General features: G+C 45.8%; 2 protein-coding genes across 4 annotated transcripts; one reads left to right on the top strand and one right to left on the bottom strand.

Annotated features, from left to right (window-relative positions):
- Nucleotides 1-480: 480 nt before the first annotated feature.
- Nucleotides 481-9,115, bottom strand: si:dkey-190g11.3 (uncharacterized protein LOC567059 homolog). The gene is made up of 6 exons (XM_064297027.1): nt 8,851-9,115; nt 7,212-7,469; nt 3,174-3,278; nt 2,259-2,399; nt 1,695-1,745; nt 481-1,037 (listed from the first exon to the last, which is right to left on the bottom strand). The coding sequence occupies exons 2-6, from the start codon at nt 7,380-7,382 to the stop codon at nt 858-860; spliced, it is 648 nt and encodes a 215-aa protein (XP_064153097.1). The 5' UTR covers nt 7,383-7,469; nt 8,851-9,115; the 3' UTR covers nt 481-857.
- Nucleotides 9,116-10,230: 1,115 nt separating this feature from the next.
- rab3c (RAB3C, member RAS oncogene family) lies at nt 10,231-20,798 on the top strand. Of its 3 annotated transcripts, XM_064297025.1 has the most exons (6): nt 10,231-10,466; nt 10,571-10,749; nt 13,932-14,159; nt 17,094-17,212; nt 19,664-19,788; nt 20,241-20,798. In XM_064297025.1, the coding sequence occupies exons 2-6, from the start codon at nt 10,732-10,734 to the stop codon at nt 20,429-20,431; spliced, it is 681 nt and encodes a 226-aa protein (XP_064153095.1). In that variant the 5' UTR covers nt 10,231-10,466; nt 10,571-10,731; the 3' UTR covers nt 20,432-20,798. The 3 variants fall into 3 exon arrangements, with proteins under 3 accessions (XP_064153095.1, XP_064153093.1, XP_064153092.1); XM_064297023.1 differs by having other exon boundaries at nt 10,231-10,749; XM_064297022.1 differs by lacking the exons at nt 10,231-10,466; nt 10,571-10,749 and adding an exon at nt 11,155-11,387.
- The last annotated feature ends 960 nt before the right edge of the window (nt 20,799-21,758 follow it).

Raw genomic sequence — 21,758 nt, 5'->3', positions numbered from 1 at the left:
GGGACAGCCCTGCGATGGGGCCAGAGCCACGCCCAAACCGCCCCTGTTACACGGCCCCCCACCTCACCAAACGACTGACCTGTACCACACAGTGAAAGCTCCAGTGCTAATTCACCTCTGATAGAGCACATATGAGTCTAGGTCAGGGATCAGCAACTCTGGCCCTCAAATCCAAATCCAGCCCTGGCTTTCTTTTCTCCCGGGTAATTAGTGCCACCGATTGGCCAGACCGTCTTCACACCTGACCCCCAGGCAAAGGGAGGGTGGAAAACCAGCAGTTCTCGGCCCTCGAGGACCATGAGTTGCTGATCCCTGCCATATGTAATCTGTAAGAGTTGATTTAACACTGAACATGTAACGGTGCATAAGCCAGATGTATATATAACCAACCATAAAGCAAAACAACTGTACTATAACCAATAAAATACCATAAACCAACATAACTGTACTATGATCAACCAACTAATATAAACCACAAACTTGCAAATATGTATTTATTTTTGTTCTGAATGTCAGACAGATGTTTAGCACATCTTCAGTCAGAAGGATTATTTTTATTTCTAGGTTTTCACTCAACATTGAACATATAATTTACTGGAGTTTGGTAAATATAACTGTAAAATATCCTGTTTATAGATCTTAACATGTACAGAAATTAAAGCTGTACTGTGTGAAAATGTTTATAAAATGGTATGCCAAGAAAAGTAAAAAAAAAGAAAGCTTTTACACATGTGGAAGAAAACAAACTTTGATGCAGCATCATCCAGTACGAACAAATGTGTAATTAATTCTCCAGCAGGCACATCACCGTAGCTGAGCGTTTGTTTTCACTGGTGCCGGGTTTTTCTGCGACGGGTTCAGGCGGCAGGGTTTTGGGGGCGGGGCTTGCGGACGGCGATGACGTCATAGGCCCAGACCTGGTCGAGCCCGGAGCCCTCCGTGCGGGAGGGGGTCCAGCGCGGGAAGGGGAAGCGGCAGGCGATGACCCGCCCGTCATCAGGGAGCTCCGCCAGGAGCTTCTCCTCCAGCACCTGCATCTGTGAACGCAACCAATCAGGCAGCTTACCCATCAGCCAAAGTGTAAACGCAACCAATCAGGCAGCTTACCCATCAGCCAAAATGTAAACGCAACCAATCAGGCAGCTTATCTATCAGCCAAACTGTAAACACAGTCAAACTGTCAATCAGTCAAACAGTCAATCGATCAGTTTATCTGTCATCCAAACTATAATTGAGTCAAATAGACAATCATTCAGTCAATTAATGTATCTGTCAGTTAAAGTAAATCCATTTAATCAACCAACCGACCACTCACTCAATCTGATCAATCTCACTCAAGTCCACTCTTGAAAGTGAATGAGGAAGTGAATGAGGAAGTGAATGCCATCCAAACGTTACCCTAAACCAGACAATGAGTCATCCAGTGCGCGACCCTTGATACTGAAACAACATAAATACTGCAATGCAGCTACAAGCACTCCAACAACTAGCATTGCGACAGAAGCGAAATACTGCCATACAGAAGAGATACCCGCCCTTTACACAAATATACCTTGAAATTTATCGCGAAAAAGGAAATCCAAAGAAAGAAACAGGACGGCTAAAGAGAGCCAGGCAGGCCGTGTTGCTGCCTGATGAGGTGGGGCCCTTCAGCGTGTGCTGGAGGGCCCACGAGCACGGGGTGACACACTCACCACTCCAGGGGCCAAAAACGCCGTCACGTTGCTGTACCCGGAAAGATCCGTCTGTGGAGACAAAGGCGCTTTGAGCAGAAAACTCCTGCACAGGATACATCTACTACTGATATACACCCCAGATTAGAACGCACACACGCACACTCATTAAAAATGATCTTAATCTGTCAAATATTTTCAAGAAATTTTATTTTACTTGTATGCTGCCCTATATTTTACGTTACGTTATATTTTCTGCAACTCTTCAGTTTGAATATGTTTCTTCCTGTCATTTTTAACGTAAAGAAGTAATGAAATAAAAAATTAAAAAAAACTTAATTAAAAAAAATAATAACGGGTTGCATCTCAAAATCACAGAGTTCCCAAAGTGTTTTATAGTGAAAGGGGAGCCAATGAAACAGGGGGATGATTAGGGGGTCAGATTGGGAATTTATCCAGGACACTGGGGAACCCCCTGCTCCACGATAAGTGGCTTTAATGGCCAGTCAGGACTGTGGTCTAATGTCTCGTGCCGAAAAAAGGACAGATGGAAGTGGCTCTCGTCAGCGTCCCTCCGCACGGTACCTTCCAGAAGTCCTGGTTGACGAAGCGGGCGTGGCCGGCGGGGACCCCGCTCCAGCGAGCCCTGGCTCGGGAGTAGGCGAGCAGGACGGGGTTCACCTCGAACCCGGTGCAGCGGAACCCCTGGGAGCACGCCGCCAGCACCTGCGGTTCGCCGAGCACAGGTTCGAGACTCACCTGAGAGGGGCCCAGGACCAGCTGACTGGGAACGCTCGGGCACACATACACACACACACACGTGCACACACACAGACACACATGCACACAAATGGGCACACATGCACACACACACACACACGTGCACACACAACACATGCTTGGGGGCACGCACACACTCACACTCTTGCACAACAGGGGGAGTGATTCAATCTAACTGCAACATTTCTCTGCATTTGCCCTGAAGACAGAAATTCAGCCAGGTTAGCCAAACCCCCTGCCCCCTTACAATAATCTGCATCAACAGTGTACAATGTCTATATACAGGATGTGTAAACCCCCTACGAGGCTATTTATGTTAAATACGGTTGATTTCTTTAAGCAGTTTTGCTGCCTGAATACTTTCTGTTGGCCAAGTTCTCATTTTAGGCAGCTGTGAGTTTCTCCTGAGCCGACGCTCACTTTGGAAACCACAGAAACTGTAGAAACCACGGAAACCAGGCTTTTGCAGGTGGTAAGTGCCACAGGTACTGACAGAGATACAATGCATAGGCCAAACTTTTTCTGTGCCAAAGGGCCAACTGACATTCAAACTAAACCAATGACCTTTTTTTTAAAAAAAATTCTGTGCTGCTATTCATACCACAAGACACCACAATGATCCACTACAGGCACCAACACACGCTCACACTCACACTCACACTCTCACGCACTCTCGCACTCTCGCACGCACACACACACAATACTATTAATCTGACTCACCAGTCTTCCATCGCCTGATCCCAGGTCAGCCAGAGCGCCCTGCCGTCCCTGCAGAAGTTTCATGACATTTGCAGTCTGTTCCACGCTCAAAAGCAAGTAGGGTACCTGTGTACAGCGTTTAATCACACTGGTCAATCCGGCCTGCACAGCCACGGGAGGGCAAAGGATCCTGCACAGTCACTGTGTTTTAACACAGAGTAGCACACTGCATGCAAAGAGGCTACAAAAAGCTGTTCTATTGCCAAACTCAAAACAAGATCTGATATCTTTTTGTGCGGAGTTCTGCCATAATTTCTCTTAAAAAAAAAAAAATAGCAGACAAGGTTGTCGTTTTTGTGGTTTTCATGAGTAAGGCCACCCCCCGCATGTGTGTTCTCATCTGGAGTGTATCTTGTACGGGCCCCCAGTTCGCTCGCTCTCAGAGCGCGCCTCTCTCTCCCTCTCCGGAGACGGATCTTTCCGGGCGCAGCGGCGTCACAGTGTCTGGCCCCCCGATGTGGTGAGCCTTTCCCCCACTTTTGTAACGTGGTGAGTTTTTAAAGCCACCGCTCGAGATGAAAGTAACCGACCTTGACAGCACGGTTAGCGATGCTCTTACACCCGTCAGCGTTTTCAGGGCTCTACAGCAGCGACCGTCTCTCACTCTCACAGACGCCATTTTGCACAAATTATTCTAGTGTTTATACTTGAGCGTCTGAACACACGAACGGTTTTGCGTACCAGATTAGCGAGCGAGGAAATGTGCGGTTCTCGGTTCTCATTCCTCACGCACGGCAGGCTCACACACTGCAGTGACACTAAAGCAGGCCAGCTGCAGAGACTCGCATCCTTTTCCCCACTCACGCATTACTGAATTACACTTCAATTTGAATTTATGTACACCACCTTAGGCTGCTCTATGGCAACCTATCAAGGTTTAGAGTCAGCCTTTCAGGCTGCTACCTCCATCTGCTAAACCAGTCTGTTTTTGTGACAGGTGTAAAATTCTCTGTTCACATTCACCCTGCTCAGTCAATTCTTTTCTCACATTTGTCTCCTCCCTCCATCTCCACCTCGGTCTTTCCTTTAGCTTTTATTACATGATGATGTCTTGAAGGGGGGGGGGGCTCTTAAATTAGTCTCAGGTGACAAGTGACAACACAGAAACAAATGGCAAAATGATCCAGTGAAATGACAGAGTAGCAAGGTGAGCAAGGGTCCTGAAATGGGGTTTGACTCCTGCTGTTACACTGTGCTCTCTCTATCTCTCCCTCCCTCTCTCTCTGTCCGTCTCTCTGTCTGTCTCTCGCTCTCTCACTCAGGACTAACACACAGAGCGACTGGTGACAGACGACACTAACGGCATCACATCAGCAGGAAGTGTTTATAAAAAATGTGCTAAAGACAACTCCCTTACACCCTCCCACATGACAGGCTGTGAGTCAAGCGCGCACACACACACACACACACACACACACACACACACACACACACACACACACACACACACACACACACACACACACACACACACACACACACACACACACACACACACACACACACACACACACACGCACGCACACACGCATGCAAGCAAGCAAACATACAAGCACACACACACACACACACACACACACACACACATGCAAGCAAGCAAACATACAAGCACACACACTCACAAATTTCTCTTTGTCACACAAACACAAACTCTCAATAAGTACACGCATACACATACACACGCACACTTTCTTTCACGCAAACTCTGAGCCTGTCCCAATATGCACACTTATTCACACTTGCACGCTTGTGCACCTGCACTTGCAATACTCATAAGTGCTGTGCGCCCGTTGTGCACTTTATCCACCCTTGCGCTAAGACAGCTCCAGAGGGGTATTTGGCCGAGTACACAGACACAGAACCCACCGAGTTGGTGACATTTACTGTTGAAGGCAATCACAAGGTTGTGGGCCCGTGCGTTTACGGGAGGAAAATGCCACCAAAGAAATATAAAATGCAAGAAAGAAGTCTGCAAAGCTGCACATCTGCCTGTTTGTCTCTCTCTCTCTCTCTCTCTGACACACACACACACACACACAGGCACTCACACTTTTTGTTTTCACACCCGCAAGCACTTTCCTGTAGCTATGCTTTAAGTGTTGCACAAGCAGAGGAGTGCAAGCAGGTGTTGGCTGGAACCGCTAAGCTATATTAACACAGATGAGGCCGAAATCAGCGAGGCTATCCGCTGTGCGGCGACCTATAAAAATACTGAAACCCTTTCCCTCACCGTGTCAAACAGCCACTAGTATACTCATGCTGTCAAATAAATGCGGGTTGCAGTGGATCAAAGTAGTTTTTCCCAAACTTGGATCTGGAAGAGTCCTAGCCAGGAATGTTTTTCCCCCTGTGAAAAAACAACTAGCCTTCTAGAACTATTTTGTTTATACTTGTATACTTCGTACACTGCATATTTTAAACTGTCAGATGAAAAGTCTGGTATGTACTGGTTAAATATACTGTACTCACAAGAATTAGTCAGACAAATCCATAATATAATGACATTACAATTTGTTGCGTAGCAGCAATGTAGTATAGTGGTGGAACTGGGCTTGTGACTTCAAGGTTGCGAGTTCAATTCCCAGTTGCGGTGGTTCCATTATACCCTTGAGCAAAATACTTACCCTGAATTTGTTCAGTAAATATAATGTATAAATAGACTGTGTGTAAAAATGTAACCTGTGTAAGTTCTGAAGGAGACTCTGCACTAAATACTGAAATATAATGAAGTTGAGATATTCTTCTGCGCACAAGCTTTTAAATTGCCACAGCTCAGGATGCTCATTTTAGGGATCCTTGAGATTGTAAATTTTGCGAATCCCTGGAGCAGAGTTTAGTAACCTGATCAGTTAATATCCAGCCACATAAATAAATAACAACAATAAGCAGTATAAGTTACAAAAGTTACAGGTGTTTGCTTCAGAAATGGAGAGCAAAAAAAAAACACAACATTCAACCCAGAATTCCTTTTACTCTCTCACAAACAAACATTGGACATACTTCTCTCAAAATACTTCTTGCTTGTTGCGAAAGACTGCAGTCAGCAGTCCAACGAAAGCTTGTGTTAAGTGCTGCCACCTGTGTGTGAGGAGTGTGAACTGCAGGCATGCTATGATGCTATGACACTGCAGGCAATGGAGAGGGTGACTGAGGTGTCCTGTTATATCCTGTTTGTCACACTATGTTCAGCCACATACCGGTGAGCACTATATTAGTACGCCGGGAAATAGCCAGCCTAGATTGGCTGAATGGCCTGTCCTCCTCATTATGGTAAATGGTAAATGGACTGCATTTATATAGCGCTTTTATCCAAAGCGCTTTACAATTGATGCCTCTCATTCGCCAGAGCAGTTAAGGGTTAGGTGTCTTGCTCAAGGACACTTCGACACGCCCAGGGCGGGGTTTGAACCGGCAACCCTCCGACTGCCAGACAATCGGTCTTACCTCCTGAGCTATGTCGCCCCAGTTGTGTATGTTATGTATTCTTATGTTCCAGATGGATCTGTTCTCTTTATTATGTATTCTCATATGCTTATGTTCTAGATGGGCTGAATGGCCTGTTCTCCTCATTACGTATTATTATGTTCTGATGTTCTAGATGGACCTGTTCTCTTTATTATGTATATTCTTGCGTTCTAGATGGGCTGAATGGCCTGTTCTCCTCGTTGTGTATTATTAGGCTCTTATATTACAGAGGGACCTGTTCTTCTTATTGTGTATTCCTATGCTCTTAAGTTAATTTGGAGGCGGAATCTAAGTTGAGAGTGTGGCGTAGTCACGCAGTTGAGTCACACTTATCTTATGATTAAACTGATAATGCAAGGGGGGGTGGGGGAGGTGGGCAATAAAATTATCTCCATATTGCTTTTTAAATTTGGTTTAATTTGGATTGGTATGTTACAAAAAGAACTAAAAGCAGGGGGGAGGGGGGGGGGGTTGAAATGCCAAGCCCAAGGTTGAATTAGAAGCCACCGTAAAGCACGTTCATAATGAACATACCTTCAGCCTCAGAGGCACCCTCCGGAAGCCCGGGAGGACGAACATCGCCCACAGCCCATAGCAACCGGCCAGCAGCGCGCCCGATCCGGCAGCGAGCGCGTGGTTGTCCGGGTAACGGTGCAGGTACTTGGCGCTGTGATCCTGGAGGATGACCTCGATCGAGTCTTCCATGGCGCCTGTGATGTCACGTCACGACACGCGGTCACGCGGAGCTGAGCTCACCGCACAGGTTCGTCGTGAGACCGTTATACGGAGTAACTGCAACGTCACGATAAAAAAACAGTGACCACAGGCAATACTGGATGGACAAATATACTGTTTACGTCTCTGATATTACGGACAGCAATGGCAAGCTCTTAAAGCATGAGGATCAAAGCCTTTCCTATCACCTGTAGAGAATTTATCACTGCAGTTCATGCCATTCCCTCGGGTCTAATACATCTAACGAGAGGTCATAGGTTATACCAAGATTTTAGCAGAGTAGTACCTAATCTGATTATTGGTGGGACACGCGTTACAGAAACGAAGAGCTGAACCAATAAGACGCACCCTTCGATTTAGGAAGAGGATCTCACCGAAGGACAAATCTTTTTGTAATTCATAAATATAGGACATTGGTTGGGAAAGTTCACTGCTTTATCGTTTACAATTTTGCGCCCCAAACAAAATTTAAGATATTCAATTAAAAATCTTGCACAATATATATCCTAGTGCCTAATTCACTGATATTGAGAATACATGTGGGTTTTGTGAAGCTGAAGCTAAATCTCTAATGCGTACTTTTTTTATGCTCAAAGCCCACAAAGTTATGGAATGACACAGACAACTTAATATTCAGTGAGACTGGACGGTCGAGACAAAGTATCAAAACAATGCAGTATTATGAAGAGTTCATCACAAAGCATCTTCATTTTATAAATTACTTTTGCCTTCTTTTTTTACCTTTTCTAAGTAGTATACTGTGTATTTGGCTTTTATGATACTGCATAATTATTTGATGTCTGATTATTTGTATATTGTTATTTGCAATAAAAAAACGACGCACAGGCCACTATATGGACTCTGAAACGAAGCTGCTTTTAGGCCTACCCAATGTTTGTATGTAGCGAAAATAATTATTAACGGAAGTCATGTGATTGTTGTCGACCGTCAACATGAAAAAAAATTGGCAACAGTAGTCTACTCTAGACTAGTTAGCATTGGGTTCTTAATGGCCGTTATGAACTCCCAGGCACGTGCAGTGCGCTATAAACTCCAGCAGAGGGCAGGTCTGCACCATTCTATTTTCAGGTGGCGTTTTCTAGAAACGTTCCAAGCTCGGAAAGTTTCGATTTAAAGTGCGTTCGATATAAACGTATGAATTTTAGCTACGAGAATAAATGGACTGCAAACGAATAAACTACACATACGCCAGAGCGTCAAAATATTCACACAAACACGTATTTCTGTAAATTCGGGCAAAAGCATAAACTGCCAGTTTAGACGAATTAAGCTAGGTTTATCGTTTGGTAGAATACTGCTATCAACGCCTCAAGAAAATAGTAATATAAAGGCTCACAGAATTTGAATACTATTCTGTTAGTCCATTAAATTACTTTTATTTGTCAAGGGCGCGAGATCTCTGAGCGTAGCTACCCACCTGAAATGTCTGCAAGTGCAACACGGTCAAAGCATGACAGACAGCTCGATTCCCAATGCAGCGCGTAATAATGCCCGCATGTGATTAAGCGCTATCCAACCAGTTGTGTACCAGATGCACACGCAATTCTGTGGGCCGGTTTTGCTGTCGTCAAATCAAGATATTAACCTGAGGAACACGGGGAACAGGGCGCGGTTTGAGTTCGTAATTCAGGAAGGCAAACATATCAGATTTAATTCTGGCGGAATTGTTTGGCGTATTCCAACATATCTTGCAGTAGCTACTCCACTTAAAAAAAAAAAAAAAAAAACGCATATTACGTACTTACGAGTGATTTGGGGGAGCTTGAAATTAGGTGGCCCAAACATAACAGTCTATTTTTGGACAACAGACCCTGCTCTGGCGTTCCGGCTTTTATTGCTTCTTTATTTTAAGTATTATATAATAAAGAAAAGTAAAAATTAAAAAAAAAATTAATCTCACGTGTATCTGTTTCCCATTCCCAGAACTTTAGGAAACGCACGGTAAAAGTTCCCAGCACGTGCACCTGCCTCGTTACAGGTGTTACACCGAAAGCTGTGACCGTCAAATTCTGTAACCCTATAAAAGTATGTGACCTGGTTAAAACTATGGGAAAAAGACTGGGGGGATTGGCCAAATATTGTGAGGTGAAGTCTCACACTCATTGCTGTTGTCACTAAAGCATTTCCACGGCGTTCAATAGACAGACCAACACACAGGGGGGCCACCAGTCACGTTGCAGTAACACAGCTATAAACATATGTGACCTCGTGGTGAAGTAGCTGAAATTGCCATTCAGCACCCTGTAGGGTCACCGAATCAGAGAGTCACGATTTTTGGCGTAACGCCAGAATCTTCCATCAAATTTCTTGAAACGTTTTTGTGTTGGCCTGTGTATCGCTGCATGTTCCACCATGAGAAAAATGAAGACATACACACTATTTCTCTATCACTGAGAATAGTTTCTCTCTCATTCCTCCTGTCGGTGTGTGCAGAACCAGCGGCTCTCCAGGGTGAATCATCACCCCCCCCCCCCCCCCAAATGCCCTTTCATATGTGCCCAAAACAGCAGACCTGGTGATATGCAAACCGCAGACCTACCTTCTGTTCCACCGTTCTGCACCGATACAACCGCAGGGAAATACAAAACGTGACTACACATTTAAACACTAATCTGTCTTTTTGGCTTACTATTTGGTGTGTGCAGGTATGCAGATTTGTTTGAATGAAGTACATTTTTACATATCTGGGATTTGCTTGATTTATTATCTAGTAACTACGGCAACCGTCTTGAAGGCAGACACACAAATGAATCTGTTGCACGAAGCAATGCATGGACAAATACAAATAGGCCCACATGAAGCTTGTTCTATCATTTGACAGCTAGAACAGAAGAGTGGGTTTTCCAATTTTAGAACTGGAAAACTTTTTCGACGAGCTAATCTGACCAATCGCGCGCAGTAACCTCAATGCAGTCGTTAGATAGTAGACGACAGAAAGGGATTCTAATGGTATTGTCGAAATGCGACTATATATGGTCAGGGTTATGACTGATCTCTCGGGTGAAGTGGGTTTCTTGCATATTTCCTCTGACGGTATTCCTTTATATTGGACAACGATGTTTTTCGATCACGTCTTCATTATTGTTTTTCCATTTGGCCTCTGTTCTGACGCACGTCTCTCTCTCTCTCTCTCTCAGCTGTTTTGCAGTCTTTTCGTCTTGGAAAAAGGCATGTCCCGATATGTTTCCGTTAAATCGTTCTACGTTAATCACTCCCTACAAGACTGGCAACAAACAAGACTTACCATATTAATAAGGATATTGTTTTTTTTTAAATCTTTGTTTAATTACGCACATGAATGGATCTGTACGGTAAGGTAAGACCAAACTATATATTTTTACGGGGGTGGTGAAACTGATAACATAAAATAAAATTTATAATAAAATATATTACAGTCTGTGACAATATACCATCTTGTACATGGTTATGTTTCATTTTAAAAAATAAAGAAATATTCACAAACCGTTTTTCTACAGAACTACCCGTTTCTACTTTCGTTGTTTTCGCCTTGTTATGACCAGATGCATTAGTAGAAATATATGAAAGACAATTTCTCCCCCCAAAATTAAATTTATTCCATTGTAATACTTTTAGATTTCGGACGTTTAAAAAGCATCCGGTCTTCTGAGGACCTAATAACCAACTATTAGCCTGAATTTATCAAAGTAAAGAAAACATTGCATGCTGAGTAATGTAGTCCTAATTGAAATCCATTTTAGTGCGAGTGAGCCGCATGAAACTACAAGCCCCGGCAGCGAACACGGGCTTGGTTGCGTGCCTGGTAACGCGCCTTCGCTCGCGCGCACCCGTGCATCCAGTAAGTGGAGGACAGCTCTCGGGTGCTGATTTTACGGAGAGTGCCGGAACTGAATAGCATCCCCGCACAATTGATAATAGCGATCTGGCGAAACCGGTGAAGCAGTTTGCTGAATGAGACACGAAGCACCTATACAGGTTTGTGTTTGCGGTGTTTCTGGGTGCTTAACGCTGTCAGTTTTCATTATCTTGTTTGTTGAAAGCGATTCATTGAAATCGTCATGGCATGGATACGAATGATTGATGTGCAGCTACTTCGGTTGATATGCTTTTTGAATGGTAACCGAATGATTAAATATAAAACAATAAAAGTACACAAATCGCCAAAAGTAGAAATCTGGCATTTTACGCACGTCCTTTCACGATCATGTGGGCTACTGCATTTGGCAACGTTGCCATATTTCTGATTATATCCGTGTTTAGAGCACAGTATATCTGTACTAATCAACCGTGAAGGGGTTTCATACGAATCATCCGGTATGGAGAAAAGAGCCGCCCTCCTTTCTGTCGCGTCAAGGGGCAAATCAGAGGAAATCCGTTGTAATATCGCTATACCACGCGGTCGTTGAAAAAGTAACAGTTTAGGAACCTTTTGCTACTTTGAATATTTAAGAAACGTTATAAAATAGTACTCATTTGTACACCCTTACCTAATAACAATAGTACAGTAGTGATATGTTTATATGTGCGTGGATGAATGATTTTACCATTTTCAGTGATTATCCAATGGTAAATCTGTCTTTGTTGTATATTTAATTGGAGGTGGTATTGTACAAGTCTGGCTCATTGATGTAAATGTACACAGTACAATGTCCAGTGTTATTTCAACTCTTAACAAATAACATTTGGACCCACTCTGGAATTTGGGATCAAATGTTATCTGTAGGAGAGTTGAATTAACACTGGACATTTTTCTGTGTATTTTCATATCATGGAACCTGTGTGACCGTTCACATAATGTAATGTAGTAACACCGTTAAATAACTAGGCAATGTACCATGAACTGCTTTAACTTTTTAAAACACTGAAGTGACCACACAGAAGCTTTAAAACTGATTTGACTGTATGAATGATATAATATGGACCTTTGGTGAGGGGGGTTGGGGGGGGGGGTGGGGGTTGAGGTGCTAGCATGTTTGCTAAAATGCAAACACATTCCCCTTCTTGTCTGACTGAGGACTGGCAGTGCCGGGTTGGGTTCGGAACCGCCAGATCAGGGGCGTGTGTCTTTTTCCTGGAGAGCATCACAGGTTCAGGTCAGGCCTATTTAATGGACAAGATGAGGTCCGCCATGAATGTCCTCCCTGCTGGCCTGCACCATTTTACAAAAGAATTTGGCCCCCCAGGAGAACACTGGCGTGGTGGTCCGCTTAAGTCCACAGTATTGTAGTAAAGGTGAATGCTCACCGTTGGTTTTCGTGGGACTTCCTGTGGAGCGGGAACTCCAAGTGTATCTCGGTGACATCTGTGTCCACCCTGTAATAAGATGACTCCTCATTGGTTGGTATGTGCCAGTTCGTGATGTCAGTGCTGAAAGATGGAAAAAAAGACATTGGACAAGAATTGTACATTGTGAGAATTGTTGGCGTGTGATAGGATTAATAAAAGAGTTTAGACAGACTGATGTATCCAAGCACTGGTGCCAAGTATAAAGTAGCCTAGCCATGCAAACAAATGGAGCGGCTTATTTCATGTTTGGCACCGGTGCGTGAATACACCACAGCCTGCCCCGGCCGTCTTTTATTAGCCTAAAAGCTTTTTATTAAACTCGAGCTCCAAACAGGAAGTGAGTCCAGAAATAACTTCAGGCCATAAACCGTAGAAAAAATATGGATCAAAATCCCTGTAACGTCACCCACCGACTTTCCACGGGCTTGGTGAAAAGCATTTTAAAAACCACGGATGTAGTTTGCGCTGCTGCCAAAAAACTGGAGCCAGAGACTGCGCAGTAGGAGAAAGGGGGGCCCTTATATGGGCGTGAATTCCGGCCAATCCGGGTCGTCCACTGTGCACGTGAGAGACAGTGACTCGGCAGTGATTCAAACTGTCCCTGATTCGTCCAGAAATTATTAAAATCATGTCTAAATAGCGCAATAACTTAAAATTGGCACTTGGGGAGACATTACATGAAGAAGAAAAAAAACACTTGCTACTACATGTTCTGAGGGGAATAAAATGATTGACTGTATTTCGTCTGTGTTGTCACCATTGACTTGCGTCGAAACGTAAATGTTGCTGAAACACCCGTCAAGTCATGCCAAAAAACATGTGCTTTGCTAATAACTATTGATCAGTTACCTCTGAAGAATCAAGAATCCTTCTTGTGTGGGCCTCCAGTTGGACTCAAATCAGCTCAACCACTAGCCTTATAACATACCTGTAACACTAACTTATAAAAATTCCTATGACACTACCCTACAAAAAAAAAAACTAACTCCTATCACTCAAATACCTATAACATACCTCTGGCTTGCAGGAAAACTAATCTCATAAACTTTAGCTCCCCTTCCAGAAGCTGTATAAATGGTGTCTGTGTCTGAGACCTTGCTCGAGTGTATAACTCAGTTTTATATCTTTAATGCATCTTCTTATCTGTTTGGAACTGAGCGCGGTAGAGCACCCCGAGGGTGTTCGTCGCCATTTTAGAGAGCTGAGAGAGCTGAGCGTTCGTTCTCTTTACAGATGGCTACCACGCAGGACGGAAAGTTCGGCCAGAAGGAAAACTCGGACCAGAACTTCGACTACATGTTCAAGCTGCTGATCATCGGGAACAGCAGCGTGGGGAAGACCTCCTTCCTGTTTCGCTACGCCGACGACTGCTTCACCTCCGCCTTCGTCAGCACCGTGGGCATCGACTTCAAGGTCAAGACCGTCTACAAGAATGACAAGAGGATCAAGCTGCAGATCTGGGTAAAATTATGTGCGTGTGCGTGTGTGTATGGAAGCATTTGGTCTATGTGCGTGTGTGTGTATGGAAGCATTTGATCTGTGTGCGTGTGTGTGTGTGTGTGTGTGTATGAAAGAATTTGGTCTGTGTGCGTGTGTGTGTGCGTGTATGTGTGTGTGTGTATGGAAGCATGTGGTCTGTGTGTGTGTGTACATGTATGTGCACATTAGTCATGAAGACATATTTCTTCACGACTAATTTCAGATCCACAGAGTAATACGTGTGATGGTGGGTTATTTACGAGCAGCCGCACGCTTGCCCTGCTGAGGGGACGTGTTGAATGCAGGAAGAGAGTAATGGATGAGAATGACAATAAAACACTGACGCACATTCGTCAGGGCTAAAAGCGGCGAGGGAAGTATGCCGTGACTTGAATCGCAGCGGAGGGGCGGGTCTGTCTGTGGGAGAAGGCCGGCGGGCTGACCTATCAGAGCAGCGCGGGGTGGGGCGAGGGAAAGTAAAAATGGTGGGATGGAGTTCCTGGCTCACCGTCGCCCCCTGCTGGGGGGAGGACCAGGGAAGAAAGGCGTCGCTCCGTGCCCATGCAGCGAGAACAGAATAGAGCCTGTAGGCACAATGAGAATCCTTAAAAAAAAAAAAAATAAATAAATAAAAAAGAAGAAAAAATGTCCTACGTTGCGGTGCTTCCAAAAATACCTTCTGAGGTGCGCTTTGTCTCCAGTGAAAGGACATGTGTGTGAAATGGCGAGGTCCCCATAAAGCCAGTAGGCGCTCTGTCTCCAGTGAAAGTGCATGAACGTGTGTGAAATGGCGAGGTCCTCATAAAGCTGGTAGGTGCTCTGTCTCCAGTGAAAGCACAAGTGTGTGAACTTGTGAGGTCCCCAGAAAGCAGCCTGTGCTCCAGGCCGCCGCACTGATTAGCTAAACCCCATTGCCTGTAATTCACTTCATAGCCCTAAACAGTTCACTGGGAGAGAAGTTTGCTGAGTACCCTGCCCACTTACTTAACGTGGTGACTCAGTGCTTAGTCATCGCCTGGTTTACTGGAGCTCAATCTAACTCATGATGAGGATGAGGATAATCATGTGTGTGTGTGTATCATTTGTGTGTTAATCGTGTGTGTTAATCGTGTGGGAATCGCATGTGTGTTGATCATTTGTGTGTTAATCATCCTCCCCTGACTCCCTGACTGTGGAGTTCAGTTTATTCTGTTGTCAGGGGGGGAAAAATCATTAGAGGCTGTCTGATAACAGGCAAACACACTCGGCTCCTGCCTGAATTGTATCTCCACTGTTATCGGGCCTACAGTTTTAATTATGGCTGATTGTTCCGATTCCTGGAATAAGCTTCGGTAAAGCCCTTCAAGTCTGAACTGACGTACTTCAGCAGCACTTTACCTGGGCCTTACAGGAGTCAAACAAGATTTCTCCGAAACAAGATTTCTCCCTAAAACTGAAATACATGTCGGTTTTCTGTTGAGCGTTTGCAGATGGCTGAGGTGATGAATCAGCCCCTGATTCACACAGATGGGATGTGGGACTCTCACAGGACTCTCTGCCTCAGCATGAACACAGCAGGGTGGGGGGGGGCATTGAACACCATGAGGTTTGAGGAGCAATGATCATTCATGCAGATCAAAGGACTCTCCTGCTGTCATTCATTGGAGGATGAAAGGAACCACGGCTGCTAAAAGTCTCACTGTCACTGGCTGTGATTGGGGGAAAAAGTTGCCACAGCAATATTGAGTATATTGAGAAACCAGAAGAAACAGGCCAATTATGACATCACTTCTTCACAAGGTAGTGCATAGTAGAAAAGATTCCATGGAAGAAACGAAACAGATAAAGGGAGAGAAAGGGAAGGTTTTGTATGATATGAGATATATGGGTTGCTGGGAGTGTGGTGAGGTCACATCTGTGTGAGCTATTTCGGTTTCATTCAGTTTTTTCCACTCGAGTAATTAGCGTAGAACGATTGATGGAACAACTAATTAAGCTAAATTGACATAGCTGTCTCTGTGCTTATGAGGCTGATATTAACAAAAATGTTGAATAAACAAATGTGTTTATTTGGCACAGACACGCCACCAACTGCACATCTTTTCACACTTCAGTGCTTAGATTAAAATCTCCGTTCAATTAGCGAGTCAGACTTAATTAACAGAGAACTCAGGTGTAGGATTAGTCAGGCTCACTAGGTGGGTCTCTAGAAAACACATTTTGGAGACAATGATCCATTTTAATTAAAATGACTGCGACAGTGTCTGTGTTCGTCCCTTCAATTCCACAAGGTATTCTTAATTTTAAATTTTTTAAAAAAGAATTAAAAAGTGACAAGGGCCACTTTTACCCATGAGCCTCCCCCCTGTACCTTCAGTGGTCCAGCAGTCACAGACTCCAGGCTGGTCGTCACGGCGATGGCCGATATCCATGGTAACCCCAGAGGCCCCGAGGGTGTTTCTGGCTTTGGTTATGGATGTGCTGGGAGATAAGAGCCAGGGATCTGCTCTGTCAGGCACACGATGAGAGGCCCCTGTTATCATTTAATGAGTTTCATAAGGTGCCATTCCCACCTCTGCTGTGGAGCTACTGCCACACAGAACACAGGGCAGCCGAGGTCAGGGTATGAGCCTTCTGTGTGTGTGTGTGGGTGTGAATGTGTGTGTGGGTGTGAATGTGAGTGTGTGTGTGTGAATGTGAGAGTGTGTGTGTGTGTGTGTGAATGTGAGAGTGTGTGTGTGTGCATGTGTGAGTGAGTTTGTGAGTGTGTGTGCGCATGTGTGTGTGCGCGCATGTGTGAATGAGTTTGTGTGTGTGTGTGTGTGTGTGTGTGCGACATGGCAGGGGCCATACAGTGTACCGAGTGTTGTCTACTGTATAGCTGAAAACTGCACTAAAGCAACTTTCTAACAATAACTTTGGTGTATGTGTGTGTAGGACACAGCAGGACAGGAGCGGTACCGGACCATCACCACAGCCTACTACAGAGGAGCCATGGGCTTCATCCTGATGTATGACATCACCAACGAGGAGTCTTTCAATGCTGTGCAGGACTGGTGAGTCTCCAGCCATGACCTTTAACCTGGAAGCAGAAAGTAATCATTGTGTAGAGCTAGTACTATTTCAGTTTCCAAACTAAATCATACAGAAACTAACTGCAAAAATCACAACTTGCAGAAAGGAAACTGGAGCAGATTAGGATAATATAATATAGGCAGCATGGTGGTGCAATGGGTTGCACTGTTGCCTCACAGCAAGAAGGTTCTTGGTTCGAATCGTATCAATGTGGGTTTCCTCCGGGTACTCCGGTTTCCTCCCACAGTCCAAAGACATGCAGGTTGGGTTAATTGGAGACTCTAAATTGCTCCAAGGTAAGAGTGTGTGAGTGAATGGTGTGTGTGCCCTGCGATGGACTGGCGACCTGTCCAGGGTGTATTCCTGTACTCTGGGATAGGCTCCAGTAACCCTAACCAGGATAAGCAGGTTAGATGGTGGATGGATGGATGGGTAATATAATATCTGGCCCTATATTTATGAGACATTAAGTGTCTCAGTGTAGGAGTGCAGATCTAGGATCCAGTTTCCCCTGTCCTTATTCTAACCTTCTACATTTTGAGCTAAAAGGCTAAACTGATCTGAGATCAGCAGCCCTATCTCATAAACGTGGGCCTGGATCATTTGAGATGGACCTCATTCTTCATTGTATTTGTTGAGGACATTTGAGATCCGTAAACGTGGGCCGCGTGCTTGAGCAGTCGATTCAACCGGTCACGACCAGTTCCTGCAGGAATTTTGGCACCGTTAATTGCTAACTTGCTCTCGCACCTTCCAAACGGTATCGATTAGCATTAGCGTCAGCTTAATCGCTTACTAGCTTCCCCGAGCTCTCCGTGGCTCTCCGTAATTAGCTCATACACTGACTGTGATGAATGTGCTGTGGCTAACGGCTATCTCGCGTGCGACCGCGGTGCGGTTAAATTGAGTTCCAGAGCAGGAAAGTGTTACATTTTAGGCGATGACATCTGGCAGAAACTCTATATCTGTCCACCACTGACTGAGACAGGCGCTGCAGACAGTGCTGATATTGTGTGCGATATGAATTATGATTTTTGCCCAAGATGGTGCGTATGGAACAGCAGGGGCGGGTGGACCAGGCAGGCTCCCAATAACAGGACTAAACAAGCCAGAAAATATGATTTTATCACACGCGTTTTATTCTAGGTGTACCTTCTCAGAGAAATATGATTTTATCATATTAAGTATATATCGCTATGAATGCTATCAGTAGCCTGCTGATTTTGACCAGTATTTGTTTCACTGTGTGAAGCGCTTGATCGATTCAAACGAGTCAACGATTGACAGTTCATAATTAGCTCCACCCATTATGGGGTTTGTGAACCCTTGTTCTTACATCATTAGGAAGAATGCTAGCATGGTTGTGCTGCACAGAGCAAAACAATCCACTCTGTTCAGCTCCGAGTGCATTTACCGCCAGTACATTCTGTCCCTGCTGAGTTAACCCGGCATATCGACGTAAAAAAAAATACGCTTCTGAAAATTCCTCTTTCTGTTTTAAATGGGTTTTCGTGTGTGTGACTGGATTGGACAAATCCAGCACTGTTTCCATGGTAGCCAATTCTTGCCTGGGGCAGACAATAGTATCCGACGGTGACCCGACCTGACCCCCCCCCCCCCCCATTCTGTCCTTCCTTTTCTCTTTCTTTCCCTCCCTCTGTCTTTCTCTCCATCTCCCCCTCTCTCTCTCTCTCTGAATAACAATTTCTCCAGGTCAGCTCAGGTTCTGTGCTGTCTGAGTCTCGTGGCCACGCCCCCTTCACAGTGATTTCATCACGTCAGCCATTTTCTCCCGAATTTGGAAGCTTTGATCATTACTGTGACACAAATGGATTTCTCGCCTAAAAAAACGTGTCATCTAAAATCTGCAGAGAGGGAACTGCATTACTGTACTTCAGGGTTGTGTTTAACATGCCTTAACATTGCAACGTTTGCCGGGTGTGTTCTGATGTTGCCTGCTGAACAGACCTGGGTACGAATGCTTTACCTGAAATACTTAACACTTTAGACACCAGTGAAATTCCTACAAAATACTGACAATTAAAAGGGTAGTGTACATACAATTAGTCTTTCGTGGGACCATGAAAATTCTCTTGGATTCTGCTGTTCACACGGTCAGTAACATCTTTGCGTGATCATTCTCAGGGGTTTTCACACTCTCCTGGAATCTGAAATACCTATGTATAGATTTGTTTTGGATTCAAATACTTTTGTCCTCCATTGATGTTGCCTGGTGCAACTGAGCCTGCCAATATGATCAGAAGGTGGGGTTTCATTGGTTCAAATACACTAGACAAGATCAGTAAAGCGTAGAAAATTAGAATACGTATAAATACTTGCGTATTTGAATCCAAAACAAATAGGTATTTGACTCGGGTCTGCTACAGGGGAACAGTGCACTAATGGGCGCGTGCGGGCCGACCCTGTCGCAGGTCGACCCAGATCAAGACGTACTCCTGGGACAATGCGCAGGTGGTTCTGGCTGGGAACAAGTGCGACATGGAGGAGGAGAGGGTGGTCCCCGCCGCCAGCGGCAGGATGCTGGCCGAGCAGCTGGGTGAGTGTCCCACGCCCGAGCGAAGGGAGGGGGGAGGGAGGGAGGGGGGGGGGGTGAAGGGAGCAGAGAGGGGGAGTGAGGGGGAGAGACAGAGGAGGAGAGGGTGGTCCCCAACATCAGTAGCAGGATGCTGGCTTCTGGCTGGGCAGCTGGGTGAGTGTGCCATGCCTGGGGGGGGGGGGGGGGGAGAGAGGGAGAAGGAGAGAAAGAGAGGTGGAGGAGAAAGAGGGGGAGACAGAGGAGGGGGGAGGAAAAAGAGGGGGAGACAGAGAGAGAGAGGGAGAGGACAGAAGAGAGGTGGAGAGAGAAAGAGGGGGAGACGGAGAGAGAGAGGGAGAGAGAGTGAGACAGATGGGGAGGGACAGGTGGGATAGAGATGACTGGGAGAGAATGAGAAGGTGTGACAAATATTTTTAACCTCCCCCCCCCTTACTCTCACCCCCACCCCGCAGGGTTCCAGTTCTTGGAGACGAGCGCCAAGGAGAACGTGAACGTGGCGCAGACGTTCGAGCGGCTGGTGGACATCATCTGCGTCCAGACCGCGGAGAACCCGGAGGCCGACCCCGCCGTCGGCACGGCGACGCCCAACGCCAAGCTCACGGACACCCCCCCGCTCCTACAGCCGCCCGGCTGCGGCTGTTAATGCTCCCGCCCACACAAAATGGCCGCCGCACCGGTGTGCTGTTGCCATGGCACCTTATGTCTAGTCTTATGAATGTGCCACGCCCACCTGCATACTTCCCTAAGTCCACAGTACCAGAGGATGTGCACGTGTACCCCAGAATTTTTGTGGATGTATATATTTTCATTTAAAAATGCACCGTTAAGTATTAAAACTCAACAGAAAACCGTGGCGGACCTATGAACGTGTGAAGTACGGGGTCATTTCCTTACTGCTGTGTGCCAGAACGTGATCTGTGAATGATCTATCAAACTGTGAATGATCCTATGAAACTATGAAAATCATTGGTGAGTTTGTGAATTAAAGAAGTTTATGTAAATGACAAAAATTATTGTTTCTCTCCGCACTACCTTGTTTTTGTGTGAGACACACACTCGCCCTCTTGCTCCCTCTCTCTCTCACACAATCTCACGCACACACACACACACACACACACACACACACTTTCGGCAGGAGACAGGTTGGGACAGAGCTCCAGAGTCCAAAAGAGACGGGGAAAGCAGATTGTGTGAAATCAAAAATCGCTCTCACTCTTTCTCTCTCTCTCTTCACCTTGTGTCCGTCCTTCCTATTTTTACACAGCCAAATATGTGCAGCCAAACGAGAGATAAAATAGGGTGCATCCCAATACTCAAAAACTCCTTTCCTCCACTACTGTCCTGTCTCCTTCGTGCCCCGGAAACCGATCTTTGTGTCCTCCCTCCCTCCCTCCCTCCCTCCCTCCAGTGTCCCAATATTGAAGACGACAAGCCAAACACACAGAACTGTATTGGGGAAGCGGCTTCAAACTCATCCTTTCCTCCAAATACTTCCGGGAAAGATATGAGTGGTCGTGGGGGAGTGGAGGAAGGGAGGTGAGGACAGGGATGCACCACTAGCCTTAGGTGTGAGCAGCGATGAGAGGTGTTTACGTGGTCACAGTTACGAGGTCACATGGCCGATCGTCACGCACCTTATCGTTCGCAGCGTCACCCAGGGAGGGTTTCACACTTCCTGGCATTCGCGGGAGAGCGCCCCCTCTGGCTGACGTGGGGCCTGCAGTCTGGCCGCACAAGCTATACATGCGGCGTCAACCTTCCTCCTGCTCCTCCTCCTCCTCCTCCTCCTCCAGAGGAGACCGCACGCCCGTGTGCCGTCCTACCGAACCGACAGGAGGAGACGCGGTGATGCGATGCAGGCGAGGCTCGTAACACGAGCGGCGCGGACGTTCTTCGCCGCGGTGCTAGAGATAGCGATCCTCTCGAAGCGGGAGCGGCTGCCTTACCTGTCAATCACACGGCCGCTTTTA

Source organism: Anguilla rostrata, chromosome 10, assembly GCF_018555375.3.
Source record: "Anguilla rostrata isolate EN2019 chromosome 10, ASM1855537v3, whole genome shotgun sequence".
NCBI lineage: Eukaryota > Metazoa > Chordata > Actinopteri > Anguilliformes > Anguillidae > Anguilla > Anguilla rostrata.
The sequence above is the reverse complement of the archived record's forward strand: the minus strand, read 5'-3'. Positions and strand labels throughout refer to the sequence as shown.